The 21,368-nt window shown below is 40.4% G+C and overlaps 2 protein-coding genes across 8 annotated transcripts in view; one reads left to right on the plus strand and one right to left on the minus strand.

Moving 5' to 3' along the window:
• Window positions 1-13,060, plus strand: part of CRYBG1 (crystallin beta-gamma domain containing 1) — a 150,795-nt gene extending 137,735 nt beyond the window's left edge. For both annotated transcript variants that reach the window (XM_075126614.1, XM_048844893.2), the window contains 4 exons: window positions 768-891; window positions 1,950-2,108; window positions 4,848-5,010; window positions 10,865-13,060. In XM_075126614.1, coding sequence (XP_074982715.1) covers window positions 768-891; window positions 1,950-2,108; window positions 4,848-5,010; window positions 10,865-10,953 — 535 coding nt within the window. In that variant the 3' untranslated portion in view covers window positions 10,954-13,060. The remainder of the gene's footprint in view (window positions 1-767; window positions 892-1,949; window positions 2,109-4,847; window positions 5,011-10,864) is intronic.
• RTN4IP1 (reticulon 4 interacting protein 1) overlaps window positions 2,335-21,368 on the minus strand; it is a 54,425-nt gene continuing 35,391 nt past the window's right edge. Inside the window, exons 9-11 of one of the 6 annotated variants that reach the window (XM_048844887.2) lie at window positions 18,982-19,080; window positions 10,198-10,318; window positions 2,335-2,411 (exon numbers count right to left, since the gene is read on the minus strand). In XM_048844887.2, coding sequence (XP_048700844.1) covers window positions 2,350-2,411; window positions 10,198-10,318; window positions 18,982-19,080 — 282 coding nt within the window. In that variant the 3' untranslated portion in view covers window positions 2,335-2,349. Of the gene's footprint in view, window positions 2,412-7,709; window positions 8,591-10,197; window positions 10,319-13,155; window positions 13,406-13,920; window positions 13,957-18,981; window positions 19,081-21,368 lie in introns of those variants that run through there. The other 5 variants (XM_075126615.1, XM_075126616.1, XM_048844889.2 and 2 more) reach the window with 5 other exon arrangements.

Here is a 21,368-nt window from a genome sequence, read left to right on the forward strand (position 1 = left end):
CACATTCATCCCTCCTATTTTGTCTGATACAGTATTTTTGCAGCCACAGGGGCAAATTCTGGCAGGATCCTGCAAATATAAGGCTGCCAGAAAATCTGTGCACATTCTGTAGAGTGCCAGGCAGAACTCTTCCATACCAATCCTCGCACACTCCTACTTTCCACCTTTCCCCTGCCCCAAAAAAAAAAAAATCCTGGAGAGGGACATCCTAGGATAGGACATAGGTGACAGACGTGTGTTCGTGCTTACAACTCTCCCATAGTGCAGTTGTCCCTATTTAACCCAAAGCCCTCTGCTAGCAGTTCTCACCTGCGTGTGTTATGGATAGGGAGTTTCTGCAAGCCAGTAAAAAGGTACACAACACGACTGATTTTGCAGCATATTTACATGCCCATTTTGGTTGACCACACTGTTTTTTTCCTGAAATGGTGTCATTATACATAAAAATATTATACTTCATGCTCTCTCTAACCTATGAAAATGCTTTATTTCTTTTTGGTGTGATTTATTAATGGAAATATTTTAAAATTTGAGCACAAATCTACTAATGCCCGAAATCAGGAGATAATTTTATTATTTTGGAGACCACTTAAAAAGAAAGATAGTCCTGGTTATTAGCACTACTAACTTAAGCACTACTTTTTCGTGACACAAATTTCTATCTAAAATATCACTTCTTACAATTTCAGAAGCAGTATTTAATGGACATTTTAAGACCGATGATGCTTGACAGTTGTTAAACATGAAAGTATATTTTGTTTTTTCAGGTGGATAATCTATGAATACAGTAATTACAGAGGGCGTCAGATGTTATTGTCACCAAATGAAATCCCAGACTGGTGTAAATTAAGTGGCTGTCATAAGATAGGTTCTCTACGACCTTTATTACAGGTGAGAGAGGCTGTGGTCTACTTTGGGGCCTGAGAGTTTGCATGAGATCCTCTTTATAGACTTCCTGTATTTTTTATTGCCAAGTTTATCTCATAGTCAGTAATTGTTTCTGGTACTACACAGTCAAAGGTAACATTAAACAGCAAAAATAGTGAACACGGAAAGAGGTTCTCTCCAAAATATTGTCTTCAATAATGCTGATGCTGGTTGTGCCATTTGGCTTCACAATACTATCTCCCAAAATCTGAATTGTCTACTATGCACACATTAAACTAAATATGTTATTTTTGAGCAATTTACTTTGACTGAATTACAACCACCAGTCAGGATTCTTAACTTCCTTCTGGTCACAAGCATTCTGATATCTGTATTGTCATGTGCTAGTCTCAGAAATTTGGGAAATGAAGCTGTTAGTTTTTTGGATACTAGCCAGAGGCACTTTCATCTGTGTAGACATTAAAAAAAAATCCATTCTCTATTTATATAATAATCTCTTAAATGCACAAATTGATTTGTGAATATAATGTATAGAGTACTGTCATGTTGTTTTTTGTTTTTGATTTTTTTTAGAAGTATTGGCTAATTTGAGGGCAAGTGCCGTAACTGCTTAGATTCTCGTGCTCAGACTATTCTGTCATGTGCTAACATCCGTGTTGCATACTGAACCAGTTTTTATTGAGAAATAACTTTCTGCAGTTCATGAATCACTTATGTTTTTAATTATTAGAACTGGGCTAGAAATTAAAGAAGTGCCCGGTACCTATAATTAATGTATTGGGTCCCTCTCCTAGAACTGTCCTTGTTCAGGCCTGCTTCTGAACTGCTTAGCATTATGCAGAATGAGGATAAGTGCATTTTGATTGCCCTATCTAAGGTACTGGTGCAGATAGAGAACTTTCAGAATCTGGTTTTCCTTAGAAATGTTTTTTTTTTTTTTTTTAAATGCCCTCAGAGGAAATCCAAAGCCTAAGGGACAAAGATTCCCAAGTGCACCACTGAGTAGCACTATGTGTTCCTGCATTCGAGAATTTAGCTAAAGAGCTGTGTTGTTTTCATAGAAACGTGTGTACTTCAGACTTCGAAACAAGGAAACTGGAAAGTTCATGTCAGCTGATGGAAATGTGGATGATTTGAGTCTTCTCAGAATACAGGTTACAGAAGATAGTAGATCAGATGACCAGATCTGGGTTTATCAAGACGGATTCATCAAATGCAGGGTGAGGTTTAAATTTAGTTGATTGATATTGTTTTTAAGCACCAGACTGATGTTTCTTGAAGAAAATAATTACATCTGGTAAGATTTTGTGATTCAGAATCCTTTTCAGGCTTGACAGAAGCATTGAACATTTGTTTCATTTAAAAATATTTTGCTTACTTCAATAGTAAAAAGTTCCCATTGAACGTTAGTTTAGTTTAGTTAGTTAAACAAACACACCATGTACTCTTGACTTTCTAAAATTAATTTCTGCTGTGTCTTCCTTTCTTCTTTGTTTGCCATGTCTCACTCTTCTCCAGTTCACCTGAAACATAATTTTTATTTGTTTTCCTCAAACTCATCCTTTTTTTGATTATATAACATCTTATAACGAAAAGTGTATTTTCCATTTTTCTTTAACTGAGTTAAAACACACTAGATATTTGAGTCCAACATGTTTGATTTGAGTGTTTCTGCTTGTTGAAGAACATTAGGGTCATACATACAATTGAGTCCATAACATCATGTCCTTATGCATTGTTTTCCCTCTGTCCGTGTCCTCCTTCTCCCTCCATAAAAATGTCAATTAAAATATCAAAACAGGAAAAGCTTTTAAAATATGGACCTTCCTGATAACTTCCCTTTTCAACTACACCTTTATTAAAATTGTTTGCAGAATTCAGTATTTGAACAGTATTGTGTTGAAGGTTACACTCAGGGGTTAAGGTATTTGGCATTCCAGCAAGATGAAATGGAAAAGCCGTAAAAATCTTCTTGCTGATGCAAAGTATTACTATAGACTTGGCTTCTGACTAAGGCCTTGATCCCTCCACGGACTTAAGCATGTGCTTAACTTTGTGCGCTATAAGTAGTGCCATGGAGGTCAGTGGCATTACTCATAGTGCATGAAGTAAAATATGTGCGTTAGTCTTGCAGGAATTGGGGTCTAAAGTGAATAAAATTAATACGGTGAATCTGCTTGAGTGCAAAGAATCATGTGACCTATTTCATAACGTTGTATAAATTCAATAGAGCCATTTTGTAAAGGGAGCGTTTTCTCTCCATAACTGTGTCAATTATGCTTGAGGGACAAATCTTCCTCTTTTCAATTTACTGAGGTACTGTTTGGACATGCACAGAATAGACGCTCTCGTAAAAAGGAATTAAATAGACTGTAAAAATGAGGCCAAGTGAGCAAACAGCTTTAACAACATCACGTGCAAAATACTTTCCTCATGACGTTAGTTCTGTCTCAAACTGAACATATTACTACTTGGGCAGTGTTGTAATATGGCTATGGATGGGTGTTATCTCAGTCCTCTCATTTCAACATAATCAACCCATTTGCTTTATTCTAAATAAAACTTATGGTGCACAGAGAATTCATGGGGATGCAGCTTGTGCTGTACTATAGTCGTGTAGGTTAACTAGCAGAAGCTTAGGATGGCTACATTACTTGCAATAATGACTGGACCATGACTGAGTTATGCCATTGCTCTTTAGAAGTGCAAACGAAAGCTTTATACCACACTGCCAGTGTGCTCTGACACGTGTATATTGAAAAACAAAGGAGGATAAAAAAAGACTTTATTACAACTGTTTCTGAGTTCCAGTAAAGCCAGGTTGCCTTATGCCCTGAGTCAAAATAACGAGCCATGCCCTAGGCATCCAGGAAGCAGCTGAGAACTTTCCTAGCTAGCTAAGTGACAACTGGTGAGTTGCCATAAGACTCGTTCCACAGTAACTGGAGGGAGCAGGGGAGTATTTTACAGACCCACTCCCTGGCTGGCAGAGTAGAGAGAAAGAAATGGTGGTTTAGTACAACTTCTGTGTGAGCGTTGAATCTTTGCTAGCCTATCAGGAAGAAATTAGTAGATTAGAGTACAGGTGAGAAGTTTAGAGATACAGAATGAAGTAAATATATTCCAAGACTTGCAATTTGTTCTTAGCTTCTGAAAGTAAAGTATCTTGTAATCCATGTTGTCAGGACCACTTGTTAAGTAATTTGCTATCTACAGGAGTCTTATGGTAATCTTCAATTTTGGAAAAAGAAAAGGAGTACTTGTGGCACCTTAGAGACTAACCAATTTATTTGAGCATGAGCTTTCGTGAGCTACAGCTCACTGAGCTGTAGCTCACGAAAGCTCATGCTCAAATAAATTGGTTAGTCTCTAAGGTGCCACAAGTACTCCTTTTCTTTTTGCGAATACAGACTAACACGGCTGTTACTCTGAAACCTTCAATTTTGGAAATCATTGTTTATACAAAATAACATCATGTATTGTATTTGGCATTGTTATTGCGTAGTATTGTCTTGTGGCCAGTAATGCAAATGCTGGTGATATAGTGGGTGGGGAAGGAATATTGTAAAAGTGCTGCTGTACCCAGAGGCTGGTAAAAATGGAGAACTTTAGAGGTCACACCCCAAAAAGAATTGTGGTAGCCCTTTTTCAAAAATCCCTTTGCTTAGTCTAAAACAGCTTCAATGTTTCTCTCAAATGAATCTGTTTTGCTAGCCCTCTATAGTAAAAAGAAAAGGATCACAATGGAGGTTGCCATCAGAAAGAGGATCGTGGGGAAAATAAGTAGTCTAGAGTCGAATGTGGGTGAAACCCTTTCCATTACCAACAGAGGGGGAGTGATGACAAGAACCACAATCTCCTACCTATGCCCTCCATCCGTGACCAGAAAACCTGGGGTACAGATATTGTTTCTACAGCTACACTAAAGACTGACTGCTGTTGTCTTTTCAATTATATAGATGACTGAGGATTGCTGCTTGACAATTGTAGGAAACCTTATAACTCCTGGCTCTAAGCTAGGCCTATCACTCGAGGAGAATGAAGACAAGCAATATTGGTGTGTTAATCCTGATGGCAGGATCCATAGCAAAATGAAGCCAACATTAGTTTTAGATATCAAAGGTAAGAACCTGTTGCCTTTCGATGTGATTTTAATTACACAACGTTTACGGTGGACTATGTGTTGAAAGTGTTCCTGTAGATTAAGGATGGCTTTATAGTTCCCAGATTTTAATCTGGGATCTGTAGGGACTGTTCTGATCATCTAGTCTGAACTCATGCATTACAAAGGATATAGGATGTCACCCAGTTATTCCGATAACTAGCTCAATAGCCCATGGGATTAATCTGGCTTGTGTTTCTTCATGGCCCTTATGTGCATGTGTAAGTATGCAGAAATACCCCATTGTTCTTAACTTGGTGATATACATAAAACACTTCTTAAATATAAAATTGATTTCTTTTCTTCAGCATGTTTTTCTTTAGTTTTCATTTGTATTGAGTGAATTGTCTAACACATGAAGAAAAGGAGTACTTGTGGCACCTTAGAGACTAACCAATTTATTTGAGCATAAGCTTTCGTGAGCTACAGCTCACTTCATCGGATGCATACTATGGAAAGTGTAGAAGATACTTTTATACACACAAAGCATGAAAAAATACCTCCCCCCACCCCACTCTCCTGCTGGTAATAGCTTATCTAAAGTGATCACTCTCCTTACAATGTGTATGATAATCAAGTTGGGCCATTTCCAGCACAAATCCAGGTCTCCCCCCCCCCCCCACACACACACACACAGCCAAGCTCTGCGATACAACCGCATTTGCTCCAACCCCTCAGACAGAGACAAACACCTACAAGATCTCTATCAAGCATTCTTACAACTACAATACCCACCTGCGGAAGTGAAGAGACAGATTGATAGAGCCAGAAGAGTTCCCAGAAGTCACCTACTACAGGACAGGCCTAACAAAGAAAATAACAGAACGCCACTAGCCGTCACCTTCAGCCCCCAACTAAAACCCCTCCAATGCATTATTAAGGATCTATAACCTATCCTGAAAGACGACCCAACACTCTCACAAATCTTGGGAGACAGGCCAGTCCTTGCCTACAGACAGCCCGCCAACCTGAAGCAAATACTCACCAGCAACCACATACCACACAACAGAACCACTAACCCAGGAACCTATCCTTGCAACAAAGCCCATTGCCAACTGTGCCCACATATCTATTCAGGGGACACCATCACAGGGCCTAATAACATCAGCCACACTATCAGAGGCTCGTTCACCTGCACATCCACCAATGTGATATATACCATCATGGGCCAGCAATGCCCCTCTGCCATGTACATTGGTCAAACTGGACAGTCTCTACGTAAAAGAATAATTGGACACAAATCAGATGTCAAGAATTATAACATTCATAAACCAGTCAGAGAACGCTTCAATCTCTCTGGTCACGCGATTACAGACATGAAAGTTGCGATATTACAACAAAAAAACTTCAAATCCAGACTCCAGTGAGAGACTGCTGAATTGGAATTCATTTGCAAATTAGATACAATTAACTTAGGTTACCCTGCATAATGACTTAGCCCCTCCAGTCTCTATTCAAGCCTATTTCCCCTTGTTTTTTCCTACCCCCTCCCTCCCCCCCCCCCCCCCCCCGACGTTCTTGTTAAACCCTGGATTTGTGCTGGAAATGTCCCACCTTGATTATCATACACATTGTAAGGAGAGTGGTCACTTTAGATAAGCTATTACCAGCAGGAGAGTGTGGTGGGGGGAGGTATTTTTTCATGCTTTGTGTGTATAAAAAGATCTTCTACACTTTCCACAGTATGCATCCGATGAAGTGAGCTGTAGCTCACGAAAGCTTATGCTCAAGTAAATTGGTTAGTCTCTAAGGTGCCACAAGTACTCCTTTTCTTTTTGCGAATACAGACTAACACGGCTGTTACTCTGAAACCTAACACATGCAGACTTGCAATACAAAAGGACAAATAATTTTAAAATAGCTATTCCTTTAATGCTAAAACATGATTAATGTTAGACCAACCTAAGATCTGTATCCCTTACTACATATTTTACAACTGCTTTTGTTATACCATTTTAAGATTGTTTCATTTAGATGTTATCCTTGCTCTGTCCTTGTGATTTCATAGGCTGCATAGTAAACCCACTGGTATGATAAGCAGCAGATCTAACAGCTCACCATTGTTGTTTTCTCATCCGGTATAACTCGTTTTCTCCAGTTTGCTCATGTTACTTCTCTTTTAAAGCAAATAATATCTCCCCAAAACACCACTCGTTAACTTTACTCATTTAAAACCAATTTTGAAATAATGCTGTGATATTAATCAGAGTAGCTGTTACAAATACAAAATGACCTGAGACAAACATGGAAAGTGTTTATTAATGCTTTATTGAGACAAACATGGAAAGTGTTGGCAGAAATGTGAGGACAGGGTTACGCAATGTTTATAGTTCCTATAGGCCTATATAGTTCCTGTCACAGACGAGCACTATCCGTTCTTTTTCCTCCATGAGTACTAAAATTAATCACAATGTTAACGGTGTAATCCCTAATCCTTTTACAGTAGTGGTTCTCAAACTTTTGTACTGGTGACCCCTTTCACATAGGAAGCCTCTAAGTGCCACCCCCCCTTTATACATTAAAAACACTTTTTAATATATTTAACACCATTATAAATGCTGGAGGTGAAGCAGGGTTTGAGGTGGAGGCTGACAGCTCACGACCCCCCATGTAATAACCTCGCAACCCCCCTGAAGGGTCCCGACCCCCCCAGTTTGAGAACCCCTGTGCTACAGCCAGATGGAGGAATTTTTGTTCCCCACAAGGAAAAGTGTGATTATTAATTACAAGTTTATCAACGTGTCTAGTTCAGGAAGTGCCTTTATTTAATAACTACACTGTGCAGAATATTTTCAATCTTAATTGAGCCACTAGACAAAGACAAAAGAGATTAGTATACTGGCTCATCTTCAATTAAACATTTTAAAAAGCATGTAATGTACTTTGAGTGAATACTTGAAAACTGCCTAATTGCAGAATACAATAGCTCAGAAAGGGAAAATATAGATCTAGAGAGACAGAGATCTAACTGGCTAGCTCGCATTAGAAAATACAATATCTAGCTGTTTGTTCTCTTTCTGATTTGAACTGCCAAGCTCAAAAGTAGAAGGGCAGAGATCCTAAACATTTATTTTTAAAAAGTTCTAAGATGAAATGTGAGGAGGTATACTCAGCTTTTTAGTTTAACTGCAAGACATAACTGCAACTCTGACAATTGTAAATATTAATAAAATGTAACCTGAGTAAAGTAGCCTCCCATGCTGGTTTAAATCAGGAGAAACTGCAGTGGAATTACACTGAATGAGAATTGGTCCCAAGACCACCAACAAAAGACGACAAAAAAATGTATCGTGATGTTCTGCTGGAACTCAAGTGAAGTTGGTTGAGGTGCTTGAGCTCACGGTCTCCAGTGGCAGGGAGTTCTGGGGTGGGGATCATCTACTCTGGGAATTGCTTCCATGCGGGGTCTGGACAGAGCCAGATTATACCGGCCTGCAAGGCACCGTGCAAAGCCTGTCTCTTTTCTCAGACATTTGACCAAGGAGGTGGTATGTTGACTCTGGAATGTTGTTTATAAGGGGATCATCTTTCCCTTTCTACCTATGAAAGGTGAAGTTACAAGTAATTGTTATAGGCAGTGGTGTTGTAGCTGTGTCAGTCCCAGATGTTCGAGAGACAAGGGGGATGAGGTGTAATATGTTTTCTTGGACCAACTTCTGTTGGTGAGCGAGACAAGCTCACCCACCTTGTCTCTTCCCCAAGTATTTGTTGTTACACGATGTACATGTGCTTTGTGGAAGGACTTATTTTATATATAGTGTATCTGAAAAATGAATAGGTTTAGTGTAGCTGGTCCAGGCAATTAAATAAGAACTGTTTCAAGTCCTTCCACATCGCTGGACCAATGTTAAAGCCAAATAATCAACCATCTATTTTTCAGCCCGAACACGTCCTTTAGCAAATAAACTTACTTGTTCAAAATGTGTGATAATGTTGCCATCTTGTGGGTGTACTGAAATAATGCAGGGCAGTGATATTTGCCCCTAATAACCATACACTTTTATACTTTTAAATATCTGGCTTTCCTTCTATTTCAGGTAGTGTCTCATACACAGTTACATTCCAGCATGCATAAATTTAAGAATATTTTACCATGATGATTACTTATGAACTGTCCTTTAGAAGCATTGCTTAGTTAATTCTTCTTTGTTATCTCTTAGTTATTTCCAATGGCCAAGATTTTTTTTTTTTTTTTGTAGATCATCCTATGTCTCAACAAAATAACATCACACTAACAGAGCCCTTTCACTGATCTCAACCTTACCACACTTCCCCTCTGCTCGGGTCTCCCTTTGCACTGGCAGTACAAGTCTGATATCTGCTGTACTACCTTTTGGCTGGTCCCAGACCATCCATCCTAGCTGGGGTGGGGGGAAATTGCTGCTGCTCCATAAGAAGCTTGTTCTTCTGCTGTCGTAAGTTCTGCTTCTCTAAGAAGGCAACATGCCACCGTGAGCAATGGATGACAGCCCTGTCACACAGAACTGAGCTACCACAAAGTGATTGCAGAGGGGAGAGGCAGTTCCAGGGCAGAGAGGATACTTTTAGATACCTGCTCTTTGCTCCACCTCTTTCCACTTGCTTGGGCTTCTCTCCACATTGCGCTGCTGTGGAAAGCATAGGGCCAGGAATATGTGGAGCTTGCTAGGGAGATGGAAATTGACCTGCAACTGCCTGAAGGCATTTGTTTCACTATAAGAATACATCTTTGTGAATAGGAAGAATAGACTTTTCTTGAGTGAATGAACATTTTCTTCATTGGCTATCAGTCCACTCAAACACCAACTAGTGACAGGTCTGTGGCATGATCTGAATACAGCATGAAGAAATACAGGTTTGGGTGCTGTGTTAGTCACTGACTGATTTCATGTTTTGGATGAGAAATGTCCTTGCTCTAGAGGCTGAGGCTTCCCAGCAGTGGGAGCTCTAGACTGATCATCTGTGTTCGTGACCATCGATGTAATAGACAACTACATCTGTCCATTTACTGACTTCAGGAGAGAGAAAATAATGTCAGGTGTCATTGAAATAGTGCAAATGTAAGGGCATGGTTTGTGTTGCAATTTGCAGTTAGAGTGGGAGAGGTGGAGGTGGGGACATACAATATATGCACCCATATGAATAGTGTTGAATCACTTGAGGATTACCTGTTCCCTCTGGGGCACCTGGGATTGACCACTGGCGGAAGACAGGATACTGGGCTAGATGGACCCTTTCGTCTGACCCAGGATGGCCATTCTTTAATGCATTATAGTATGAGTGCACCACCTGAAAGCAAATAGCTGTGGTTATTTATGAATACTGACAACATAAAGGCTATTGTGGCCCATGCTGAAACTGCTATATGTTCTGCTGGCCAGCATCATTTCTTTTATACTGAGTTACTCCTTAGCTAGCCTTTGGAGGCCAGTTAATCACTGGATGGCTAGAACATGGGGATTGTGAGGCAGCATTTGATTATTGGAAGGTCAGAGTCCTGATCCAGTCAGCCTCACCTGACATCCTTGTCCTACTTTCTCTCCTTCACACAACAGCGGGAGCAGGAGGTGCACGACTCAGGCACCAAGTGGGGAGGCAGATAGGTTCACTCTTCTGCAGTTCCTTAGGGAGTGAGGAGGCAGTGTAGGAATGAGGGAAGTACAGAAGATGAGAATATACTCCTCTTCTGTACCTCTATTTAAAAAGGTGCATGTGATTTACGTGTCTTTGCCATGTATCCTTAGAATGGCTCTGAAACATTTACAACACTGATGCAGTCTCAATCCAACAGTTCGTGATCTTTCACATTTTATTTTCTTTTTAAATTTCTTTTAGGGGGCACGCAATACGATCAAAATCATGTTGTTGTTAATGCGGTCAATGAACAGAAGCCAACCCAGTGTTGGGAAGCATTAGTTCTGTAAATCCAGACAGTTCCGTCCATCTGAGAGAAATTATAACAACACTCTGGACAATCCAACTAATGTGGCCGTCTTTGAAGAAGAGAGAGAATCTCCATCCTGCCTTCACAATAATTGTAAGAACAAGCGACAGGGTAGATTCAGCTCTAAGCATTAATTCCATAAGTTTGTGTGTTTTATTGGATGTTAGCCCACAACGATGTTGACCAATTTTTGTAACTGCTCCCGACTGTTTGTTTGTTACTAATTTTTTAAATGTTAAGGTCCTCCTTCCAAGCAGCAATTTCATGTCAGTGATGAATTGCTAATCCGGACTATATTAAGTGAGTGTAATTTTAAATTATTTCTACAGACGTTTTTATCAGGAAAAAAGTTTTAACTATTATACTGAGAGATAATTAGATAAAACATCACAAAAGATTGAAGTGCAACATATATGGGGGGGGGTATGCAAAATAGATTGATCTTTGTAGTAGTATATTGGAGTATTCATCTCCTGAAAATTAACATGTAAATAAGCATTAGTACAAAAAAGAACTTCAGTCTACTGAAATTTGTTTAGAAGAATTTTTACCAAAAAATGACTACAAGGTATGTGCAGATGTATTTTAGTAAGTTGTTATTTTAAAGCCTGTATTTTAATAAGCAATCTATTTTTCTAGTTTTTCTATTAGAAAGACAGAGAATACAAATCTATAGATGTTTGTTAGCAAAAGTGTTGGGCAGCAAGAAGGGTGTGTCAGCTATGAAGAATTTGCCCATTTTCTGTCTGCTTCTACTTTAAAAGGCTGCCTTACTCTTTACAAATTAAAAGTATTATCTACTTCTCTGCTTGGGGCAAATACTTCAAACCTAGAAGTAGCTCCATTAAGTGCAGTCATTACTACTCTCAGAATGTAATTTAAAATACTTCTCTCTCCTTTATTTTAAAAAAGCATCACTAGTCAGTGGTTCCAAAACTCTCCAGACGTTGTCCCAGCTACTGTCTGCCACTTGCCATAGTTAATTACGTTTGAACCCACTATGATCTTCGTATGCTCCAAACATCTTGGGTGAAGTTGAGGAGGGCAAGGTCAATGGTCTTTTATCCTCTTTAATGTCCCACAATGGTCTGTCTGGTGTCAATGCGCCTTCCCTGTTGGGCAGGACGTAACACCTTCTGCTGGAGATCAGCACTTCACACTAGTTACCGTCTCTCTCCAGTCTGATGATTTACACGGTCACAGAGGCTCACAATACAACTGCTCAAATAGTACCTTACAATGTGGAATACAGATGTTATGTCAGACTAATGCAGAGAGCAACTCACAAGTATTCAGTAAAGTCTAAGCACTAAACACATTCTTATAACCCTATGTGACAGGGTCGGACCAGATGGCTACAGGAAACTAATCCTATTGGGATCCGGGAAGTGGGCGGGCGAAGCCAGGCTGTCACAGCAACCCTAGTGCAGCAATGCACTGGAGTCTAGGACAAAAGCTCATTGTTGAGGTAGGAAAGAAAACTTGGAGACACTCATACCACAATAAGTGCCATACAAGAACTTACATACATTACCAGTCAAGCAAGTTTGAAGTTCCATGCATACTTTAGGATAGGAACCACACCTTAGCAAAGAGCGGCATGTGAAATAACTTGTAGCAGGTTGTTCTTGTGCATTAATGGTTTACTGTCTCCCTTGGCCCAATGTTAAAATTGTGGTTTTATTTTATGTCACTGGCAGAACAGTGAATGTAAACTCTTGTACCATGCTGCTGTATTTCATTCTTGCCTAGACCAGTGTTATTACAAACCACTCCTAGCAGCCTCAGGGGGCACTCATTGGATGTTGGCTTCCATAGTAAGTCTATTAGAATGTAACTTTCTTCTTTACTGTTTGTTGCCTTGCAGGATACTGATGCTTTACTTTTTATCTTTACCTGTGGGAAAGTCAGTGCCTTCAATCTAATTTTAAGTGTGTGTGGTTGTTTTTTTCACTTCCTGTACAGACAACTGCAATAATCAACATTCAAATACATCTTACTCTTTTAAAATTGTACAGTTGTAACATGCTTTTATTCTGTAGCTCACGAAAGCTTATGCTCAAATAAATTTGTTAGTCGCTAAGGTGCCACAAGTACTCCTTTTCTTTTTGCGGATACAGACTAACGCGGCTGCTACTCTGAAACCTTTTTAAAGAGTGCTACTTCTGGCTCCAAGGTGGTAATTCTGGCAAATTTTTCTGTGCTTTTTTTATTGTATACACAGTATGTTATATGTACTTCACAAATTTTATTCAGGTAAATCTGATTTAGTGAAACTGTCTGCAAAGTTCCCTGTTTACATGTCTATAGTGAAGCTCGTCTGTACAGGTGCAGTGCTGCCTGCTTCTCATGCATTGTGCTTCAAATCGGTTGTGAAGAGATCACCCAGGCTGTTGTCATCTTCGGTCCTTAATTTTTCTACCATGGATTGCCTACAAGGAATGTAAAAGGGGTGGAGATAGTTGCTGCTTCTGTGACACAAGAACTACACTAAGATCACTTCTACACAGGGTATTAAGTTCTTGTTTTATCTCTCAAGTACTGTTTGATTTGTTTCAGGTTAAACCAATAATCTCTGCATTGAGCCCTGGATCTACAAAAGGACTTAAGCACTTTAGAACATCAAAGTAACAACACTGAGATCCTTAGACTGAGTGTATAGGGAGCCTAGCTGATTTAAAGATGGGGGAGAAATGAGCCTTAGGCTGCAATCCACAAAGTCAGCCCAGGAGGCAGGATCAGAGGAGATGCTCATGAGAAGTGTGTGTCCTAAGCCTTTCCTCTCATGCAGGTAGGCACCTAAGTCCAGGCTGCAGGGAACACCTCTCCCTGTTTAGCAATCCACAAATGGGAACTACTTGCCTGGAGTCAGATGGCTTCGACTCTTAAATACTTTCCCGCAGGAATTAAGTTAGGTGCTTGCCTCGCAAAATTACAGAGCGGGACTTGGTGGTGCCTGCTTTCACACACTCTGGCCCAATACCTATAAGTGAGAGGGAACTATAGTTATAAAGTAGCAGCCACCCTCCCGCCCCGTGATCACTCCTTCAGTGTTCATCCACAGTGGGACAACTTAAACAGCAGAGACTGGGAGAGCCGTACTTCAGAATATCCATTAGCCCAGAGGTTAAAGCACTCTCCTGCAGGGGCATGGGTGGAGGGTATAGTGGGCCAGGGAAGGCCCCTGCTCCTGCCATGTCTCCTTCACTCCTGGGGGATGTGGGAGTGAGAAGGGATGCAGAGAGCCAGAGACAGGCAGGGGAGTGAGGAGACTTGGCTGGGTGCTTGAGGGTGTGGGGGGCTGGCATTGGTGGTGGGGGTCAGTGACTTAGCCTGGGGAAGGCCTTCAGGGGTGGGGGGGCTGGTGGCTTGGCCCAGCATTGGGGCTGCTGGGGCCAGCCCGGTGCTGGCTGTGGGGGCAGTAACTCGGCTGGGGGGTTGGCATCTTGGCCTGATGTGGCTGGGGCAGGTGGGTCGGAGCTCCTCTGTTGCAGCGGGGCCCCTCAGGGCTTCTCCTGTTGGGGCAGGGGTTGTGGCTCTGGGGGTGGGGGGGTCAGGGCCTTAAGTAGAAGGGGGGGGCAGCAGACTAGCCTCCCCAAAGCAGGGGTTCATCTGCTGCCCATGTGCAGGGGTGTGGGAGACCCAATTTCAAATCCTTTCTCCCCCTCAGGTGGGGGGGAAGAAATAGAACCTGGGTCTCCCCCATCCCAGGTGAGTGGCCACTGGGCTAAAGTTATGAGGTAGGTGTTTCCATCATCCCCTTCCTTTTCCAGGTTGAAGGGACCCCCTCTTCAGTGACCCTATTTTGAATGGGACCTGAGCCTGTGAGCACAACTACCTGATCAGACTCTGTGCACACAATACACAGGCAAATACCTATCTTCCCCTGAGGTCAGGGCTCACTTGTGGGCTCAGGTTGGAGACAGGCATCCGAACACCTAGGTGAGGCAGAAGTTTAGGTGCTGCTAAAGGCTCCTCTGAGTACACTGATTTTTAAAAAAAAAAAAACAACACACACAAAACTACCGTACCAAGTCTCAGAGCCTGGGACAGCTGACGGGGGCTGAGGGCTAAACTATTGCCATGGGGATGTGCAGGCCTGAGCTCTGAGAGCTATGGCTGAGCTGCAGGTCTTTTATCACAGTGCAGACCTACCCTTATGGTTCACTGGGAGTTTTGTGGACCACGGTGGAGCCTAAAAGTGGGACTTAAATGCCTAAACCCAAGACTTCATGTTAAGGGGCAATTAAAGGTGAATTACCATAAGATGGTGAATATGCATATAATGATAAGCCTGCACTATCAATTAAGAGAAACCTACTGGAATGAAAATTTTATGGGCAAGATAATTTTTAACAATCCCAGGGAGTGGAAACTAATTAAATATTTGTGTTTCTTTGATTATAACTTCTGGTTAATTAAACTGTGTCTGGCAAATGAGAGGAATAAGGGCTACTGTGCAGGTTATAAATTGATACAGCAGCATCATAAGCAAAGGTTTCAAATAATGTGCAGAACTTGATGCAGGTTCTGAATTAAGTTGAATACCCCCATTTTCCTCAACACACTACCCCGGTTTCTCTGGTTTCTAGACCGTTATATGCCCCATTCGTTATTACAAACATAACTAGATGGTATGTCTTAACTAGAGCTGTCAAAGGATTAAAAAAAAAAAAAAGCCAGTTAATCCTGACATTAAAAAAGTCACAGCTTTAATCACTGTTAAATAATAGAATACCATTTATTTAAATATTTTTGGATGTTTTCTACATTTCCAAATATATTGATTTCAATTACAACATAGAATATAAAGTGTACACTGCTCACTTTATATTTTGATAAATAGCATTATCTCCCATAAATGTAAACAAACTTGTTTGTCTGTGCGATTGGCTGAAGAAGAAGTAGGTCTAAAGTTTTACATTGTTTTGTTTTTGAAAGCAGTTATGTAAAAAAGTTACATTCGTAAGTTGCATTTTCACAATAAAAAGAGTGCACTACAGTACTTGTATGAAGTGAAATACTGAAAAATACTATTTCTTTGGGGGGTTTTTAGGGTTGGTGATTGATCGCAGTTAACTTATGCAATTAACTCAAAATTAATCACAGTTTTAATCACACTGTTAAACAGAATATCAGTTGAAGTGTATTAAATATTTTTGGATGTTTTTCTACATTTTCAAATATTGATCTCAATTACAACACAACACAAAGTATTCAGTGATCACTTGTTTTAGATTAAATATTTGCACTATAAAAAAATAGTATTTCAATTCACCTCACACTATTGTGAAAGTGCAACTTATAAATGTAGATTTTTTTTGTTACATAACTGCACTCAAACAAAACAATGTAACACTTTAGAGCTTACAAATCTACTCAGTCCTACTTCTTGTTCAGCCACTCATTCAGCCAAACACGTTTGTTTACATTTATGGGAGATAATGCTGCCCTCTTATTTACAATGTCACCAGAAAGTGAGAACAGATGTTCACATGGCATTTTCGTAGCTGGCATAGGAAGATATTTACATGCCATTCATGCACTTAGGACGGAAGAATCCAATGCACCGCTACAGACTAGGGACCGAATGGCTCGGCAGCAGGTCTGCGGAAAAGGACCTAGGGGTGACAGTCGACGAGAAGCTGGATGAGTCAACAGTGTGCCCTTGTTGCCAAGAAGGCCAATGGCATTTTGGGATGTAGAAGTAGGGGCATAGCCAGCAGATCGAGGGACGTGATCATTCCCCTCTATTCGACACTGGTGAGGCCTCATCTGGAGTACTGTGTCCAGTTTTGGGCCCCACACTACAAGAAGGATGTGGAAAAATTGGAGAGAGTCCAGCGAAGGGCAACAAAAATGATTAGGGGTCTGGAACACGACTTATGAGGAAAGGCTGAGGGAACTGGCATTGTTTAGTCTGCAGAAGAGAAGAATGAGGGGGGATTTGATAGCTGCTTTCAACTACCTGAGAGGTAGTTCCAAAGAGGATGGTTCTAGACTATTCTCAGTGGTAGAAGATGACAGGACAAGGAGGAATGGTCTCAAGTTGCAGTGGGGGAGGTTTAGGTTGGCTATTAGGAAAAACTTTTTCACTAGGAGGGTGGTGAAACACTTTGGAATGCGTTACTTAGGTAGGTGGTAGAATCTCCTTCCTTAGAAGTTTTTAAGGTCAGGCTTGACAAAGCCCTGGCTGGGATGATTTAATTGGGGATTGGTCCTACTTTGAGCAGGGGGTTGGACTAGATGACCTCCTGAGGTCCCTTCCAACCCTGATATTCTAAGATTCTGATTCTATGTCCCTTCATGTTTCAGCCTCCATCCCAAAGGACATGCTTCCATGCTGATGACGCTTGTTAAAAAAATGCATTAATTAAATTTGTGACTGAACTCCTTGGGGGAAAATTGTATGTCTCTGGCTCCATGGTTTTACCCACATTCTGCCATATATTGCATGTTATAGCAGTCTTGGATGATGACCCAGCACATGTTCATTTTAAGAACACTTTTACTACAGATTTGACAAAATGCAAAAATGGTACCAATGTGAGATTTCTAAAAACAGCTACAGCACTCCACCCAAAGTTTAAGAATCTGAAGCACCTTCCAAAATCTGAGAGGGACAAGGTCTGGAGCATGCTTTCAAAAGTCTTAAAAAGAGCAACACTTTGATGCAGAAACTACAGAACCTGAACCCAAATCACCAAAGAAGAAAAATCAACCTTCTGCTGGTGGCATCTGACTCAGATGATGGAAATGAACATGTGTCGGTCTGCACTACTTTGTATCATTATTGAGCAGAACCCATCATCAGCATAGACACACCTGGAATGGTGGCTGAAGCATGAAGGAGCGCATCTGGCATATAAATATCTTGCACTGCCAACTACAACAATGCCATGCGAATGCCTGTTCTCACTTTCAGGTGCCACTGTAAACAAGAAGCGGGCAGCATTATCTCCTGCAAATGTAAACACACTGGTTTGTCTGTGCGATTGGCTGAACAAGAAGTAGGACTGAGTGGATTTGTAGGCTTTAAAGTTTTACATTGTTTTATTTCTGAATTTTTTTGTACATAGTTGAACTTACAAAGTAGAATTTTCATGATAAGAGATTACACTACGGTACTTAGGCAATTGAAACTTTTTTTTTTACAGTGCAAATATTTGTAATCAAAATATACTGATCACTGTACACGGATTTCAGTTACAATGTATCTGAAAATATAGAAAACATGCAAAAATATTTAAATAAATGGTATTCTATTTAACAGCATGATTAATTTTTTTAATTGCTTGATAACCCTAATTATTATTTTATATTGCAGTAGCATTACGTGGTTTTGTGCTAGTTGCTGTGTAAACACGTACAAAGACAAGGTCCCTGAAGAGTTTAGTCTGTAGTAATGACTTCTGTTGCTGTTACTCTACAGATCAAGAAACTGTAGATTGAAGTTCAGCACTTGTTTACAACTCAACACAGCCAATGCTTCCTTTGGGGCAAAGTCATCATTCACAAGACATTTTGGAACTTACTTGAAACATGCCTATAGCACAAACTGCTCCATGGAACTAAAAATTAATGAGGCTGTCAACTTAGCTACTGCCATCAGAATGATGGATATGAGTGTCCATATGAAGAATTACAAATCCTCTTCACACATGGCTATAATCTAGCCAACCTAGAAAAGGCATTAGCCTTTCCTCTGTTTCATAAATTTAACAAACCACAAAACTGGTGTAGGAAGGACCCTACCAATTTTTTATATTAGGAATTTTACATTCAATAACTTGTTTTTAAAAACTAACTTTTAGTACTTACTACACTTAAAGATTCATGGCCTATAAAACTTTTAGGAGTGTTTTAACCTTAGGACACCATTTTTGAGAGACTTGCAAGGAAATAGTAAACTACACCTTCAAATCTACCACGTCCAAATGCCATTTATCAGCAAGAACAGACTGCAAGCAAAACAGAATGGCTGTAGATGTTATTTTTTATTAATTACATTGATCACTGTTTTCCCTCGTGCATGTCCTCCTTCTAGCCTCAGAAAGGCCTTTGGAACTTCAGAAAAAGAGAAGACTTGCTCAACAACTGGATGAATCTACAAAACAAAAACAGATAGGATCATGCTCAATCATTTGATCCCTGCCAAGTGATATCTAACAGCTTCTCCCCTCCCACACTTCCAAGTTATATGTAATAACTAACTAAAACACAGTGACCACTAACCTTGGACACTAATATAGTCATCTATGGTCCAAGGCTCTGAGAAAGCAGATGGATACACTGATTCTACCTTATGTTCCACACATTAATATTTGGAGGAAGAGAAGTGTTTTACACATTTTTCTTCATTGTTGACAATTATTTATTTCATGTTCAACTCAATACACACACACACCCCCACACACACACCCACCAGGTTCAAAGGCCAGATTTTTAAAAAGGTATTTAGGCACCTTTGTGGATATTTGAAAGCATCTATGGTCCTAACTCCCATTGGAGTCAGTGGGACTTAGGCCCCTAGGTGCTTTTGAAATTCTCACTAGGCCCCCACCTTTAAAAATGCCTTAGGAGTACAAAGCCCATACTTGTTCTCATAACTCACTTCAGGCCAGTTTTTAAAAGGTATTTATGTACCTAATTCCCATTTAAACCAGTGGAGTTAGGCATCTAGATACCTTTCAAAATCCCATCCTTTAAATCCGTACCTTTAAAAATCTATGTATAATATACATAGCCCAAGAAACAACTTGTACCAACAGCTATTTTGACATCTTAATTTTGCAAAATGACAGGTTTCAGAGTAGCAGCTGTGTTAGTCTGTATCCGCAGAAAGAACAGGAGTACTTTGACACCTTAGAGACTGTCAGGGTTCCCTCCCCACTCTGAACTCTAGGGTACAGATGTGGGGACCTGCATGAAAGACCCCCTAAACTTATTCTTACCAGCTTAGGTTAAAAACTTCCCCAAGGTACAAACTTTGCCTTGTCCTTGAACCCTATGCTGCCACCACCAAGCGTTTTAAACAAAGAACAGGGAAAGAGGCCACTTGGAGACGTCTTCCCCCCCAAAATATCCTCCCAAGCCCTACACACCCTCTTTCCTGGGGAGGCTTGAGAATAATATCCTAACCAATTGGTTACAAAATCATCAAAGACCCAAACCCCTGGATCTTGAAACAATGGACAAATCAGTCAGGTTCTTAAAAGACGGGTTTTATTAAAAAAAAAAGAAAGGTAAAAATCATCTCTGTAAAATCAGGATGGAAAAATACTTTACAGGGTATTCAGATTCAAAACACAGAGGATCTCTTTCTGGGCAAAACCTTAAAGTTACAGAAAACAGGAATAAGCCTCCCTCTTAACACAGGGAAAATTCACATAAAACAAAAGATAAACTAATCTGCCTTGCCTGGCTTACCTATACTGGTTGCAATATTGGAGACTTGGATTAGGATGGGTTAGAGAAGATGGATTTCTGTCTGGCCTCTCTAAGTCTCAAGAGAGAACAACCAGGTAAACAAAAGCCTCTCCCTCTCCCCCAAGATTTGAAAGTATCTTGTCCCCTTATTGGTCCTTTGGGTCAGCTGCCACCCAAGTTAGCGGAGCTTCTTAACCCTTTACAGGTAACAGGATGTTGCCTCTGGCCAGGAGTGATTTTATAGCACTATATACAGAAAGGTGATTACCCTTCCCTTTATATTTATGACAGAGACTAACAAATTTATTAGAGCATAAGCTTTCGTGGGCTACAGCCCACTTCATCGGATGCATAGAATGGAACATATAGTAAGAATATATATATATATATATAGACACACACACACACACACCCTTTCTGTGTGTGTCTATATACATATTCTTACTATATGTTCCATTCTATGCATCCGATGAAGTGGGCTGTAGCCCACGAAAGCTTATGCTCTAATAAATTTGTTAGTCTCTAAGGTGCCACAAATACTCCTGTTAATTTTGCAAAGTAATCCTATATACAGTTTTCATATCTCCTCCAAATAAGGTGAAGCAACCACATTCGCTGTCCCCATCACGGTGTGGAAATCAACACTGCTTCGCTCTTCTTATTTATACATATTCCTCCCATCTCTTGCTAATGATCACATTCCAGCTGTACCCATGGAGGGAGAACATTAGCTTCTTCTGAAAACACATCTCATTGACAGCCAAAAAGGGTGCTAGAAAAGGCATCACATATTGAGCCCTCTTCCCAGAGGCCAAGATAACAAGCTCTACAAGAACACTACCCAGAGGGTGATCTCACACCTTGATGCAATATTCCTTCATCAATGGGCTGGCCATGATTATCTTAATGGAAAGAAAGATTAATATTAGCTGGTTCTGCATCTAGCTGATGCAGTGATCAGAATTT

This window comes from Caretta caretta, chromosome 3 (assembly GCF_965140235.1).
Source record: "Caretta caretta isolate rCarCar2 chromosome 3, rCarCar1.hap1, whole genome shotgun sequence".
NCBI classification, from domain to species: domain Eukaryota; kingdom Metazoa; phylum Chordata; order Testudines; family Cheloniidae; genus Caretta; species Caretta caretta.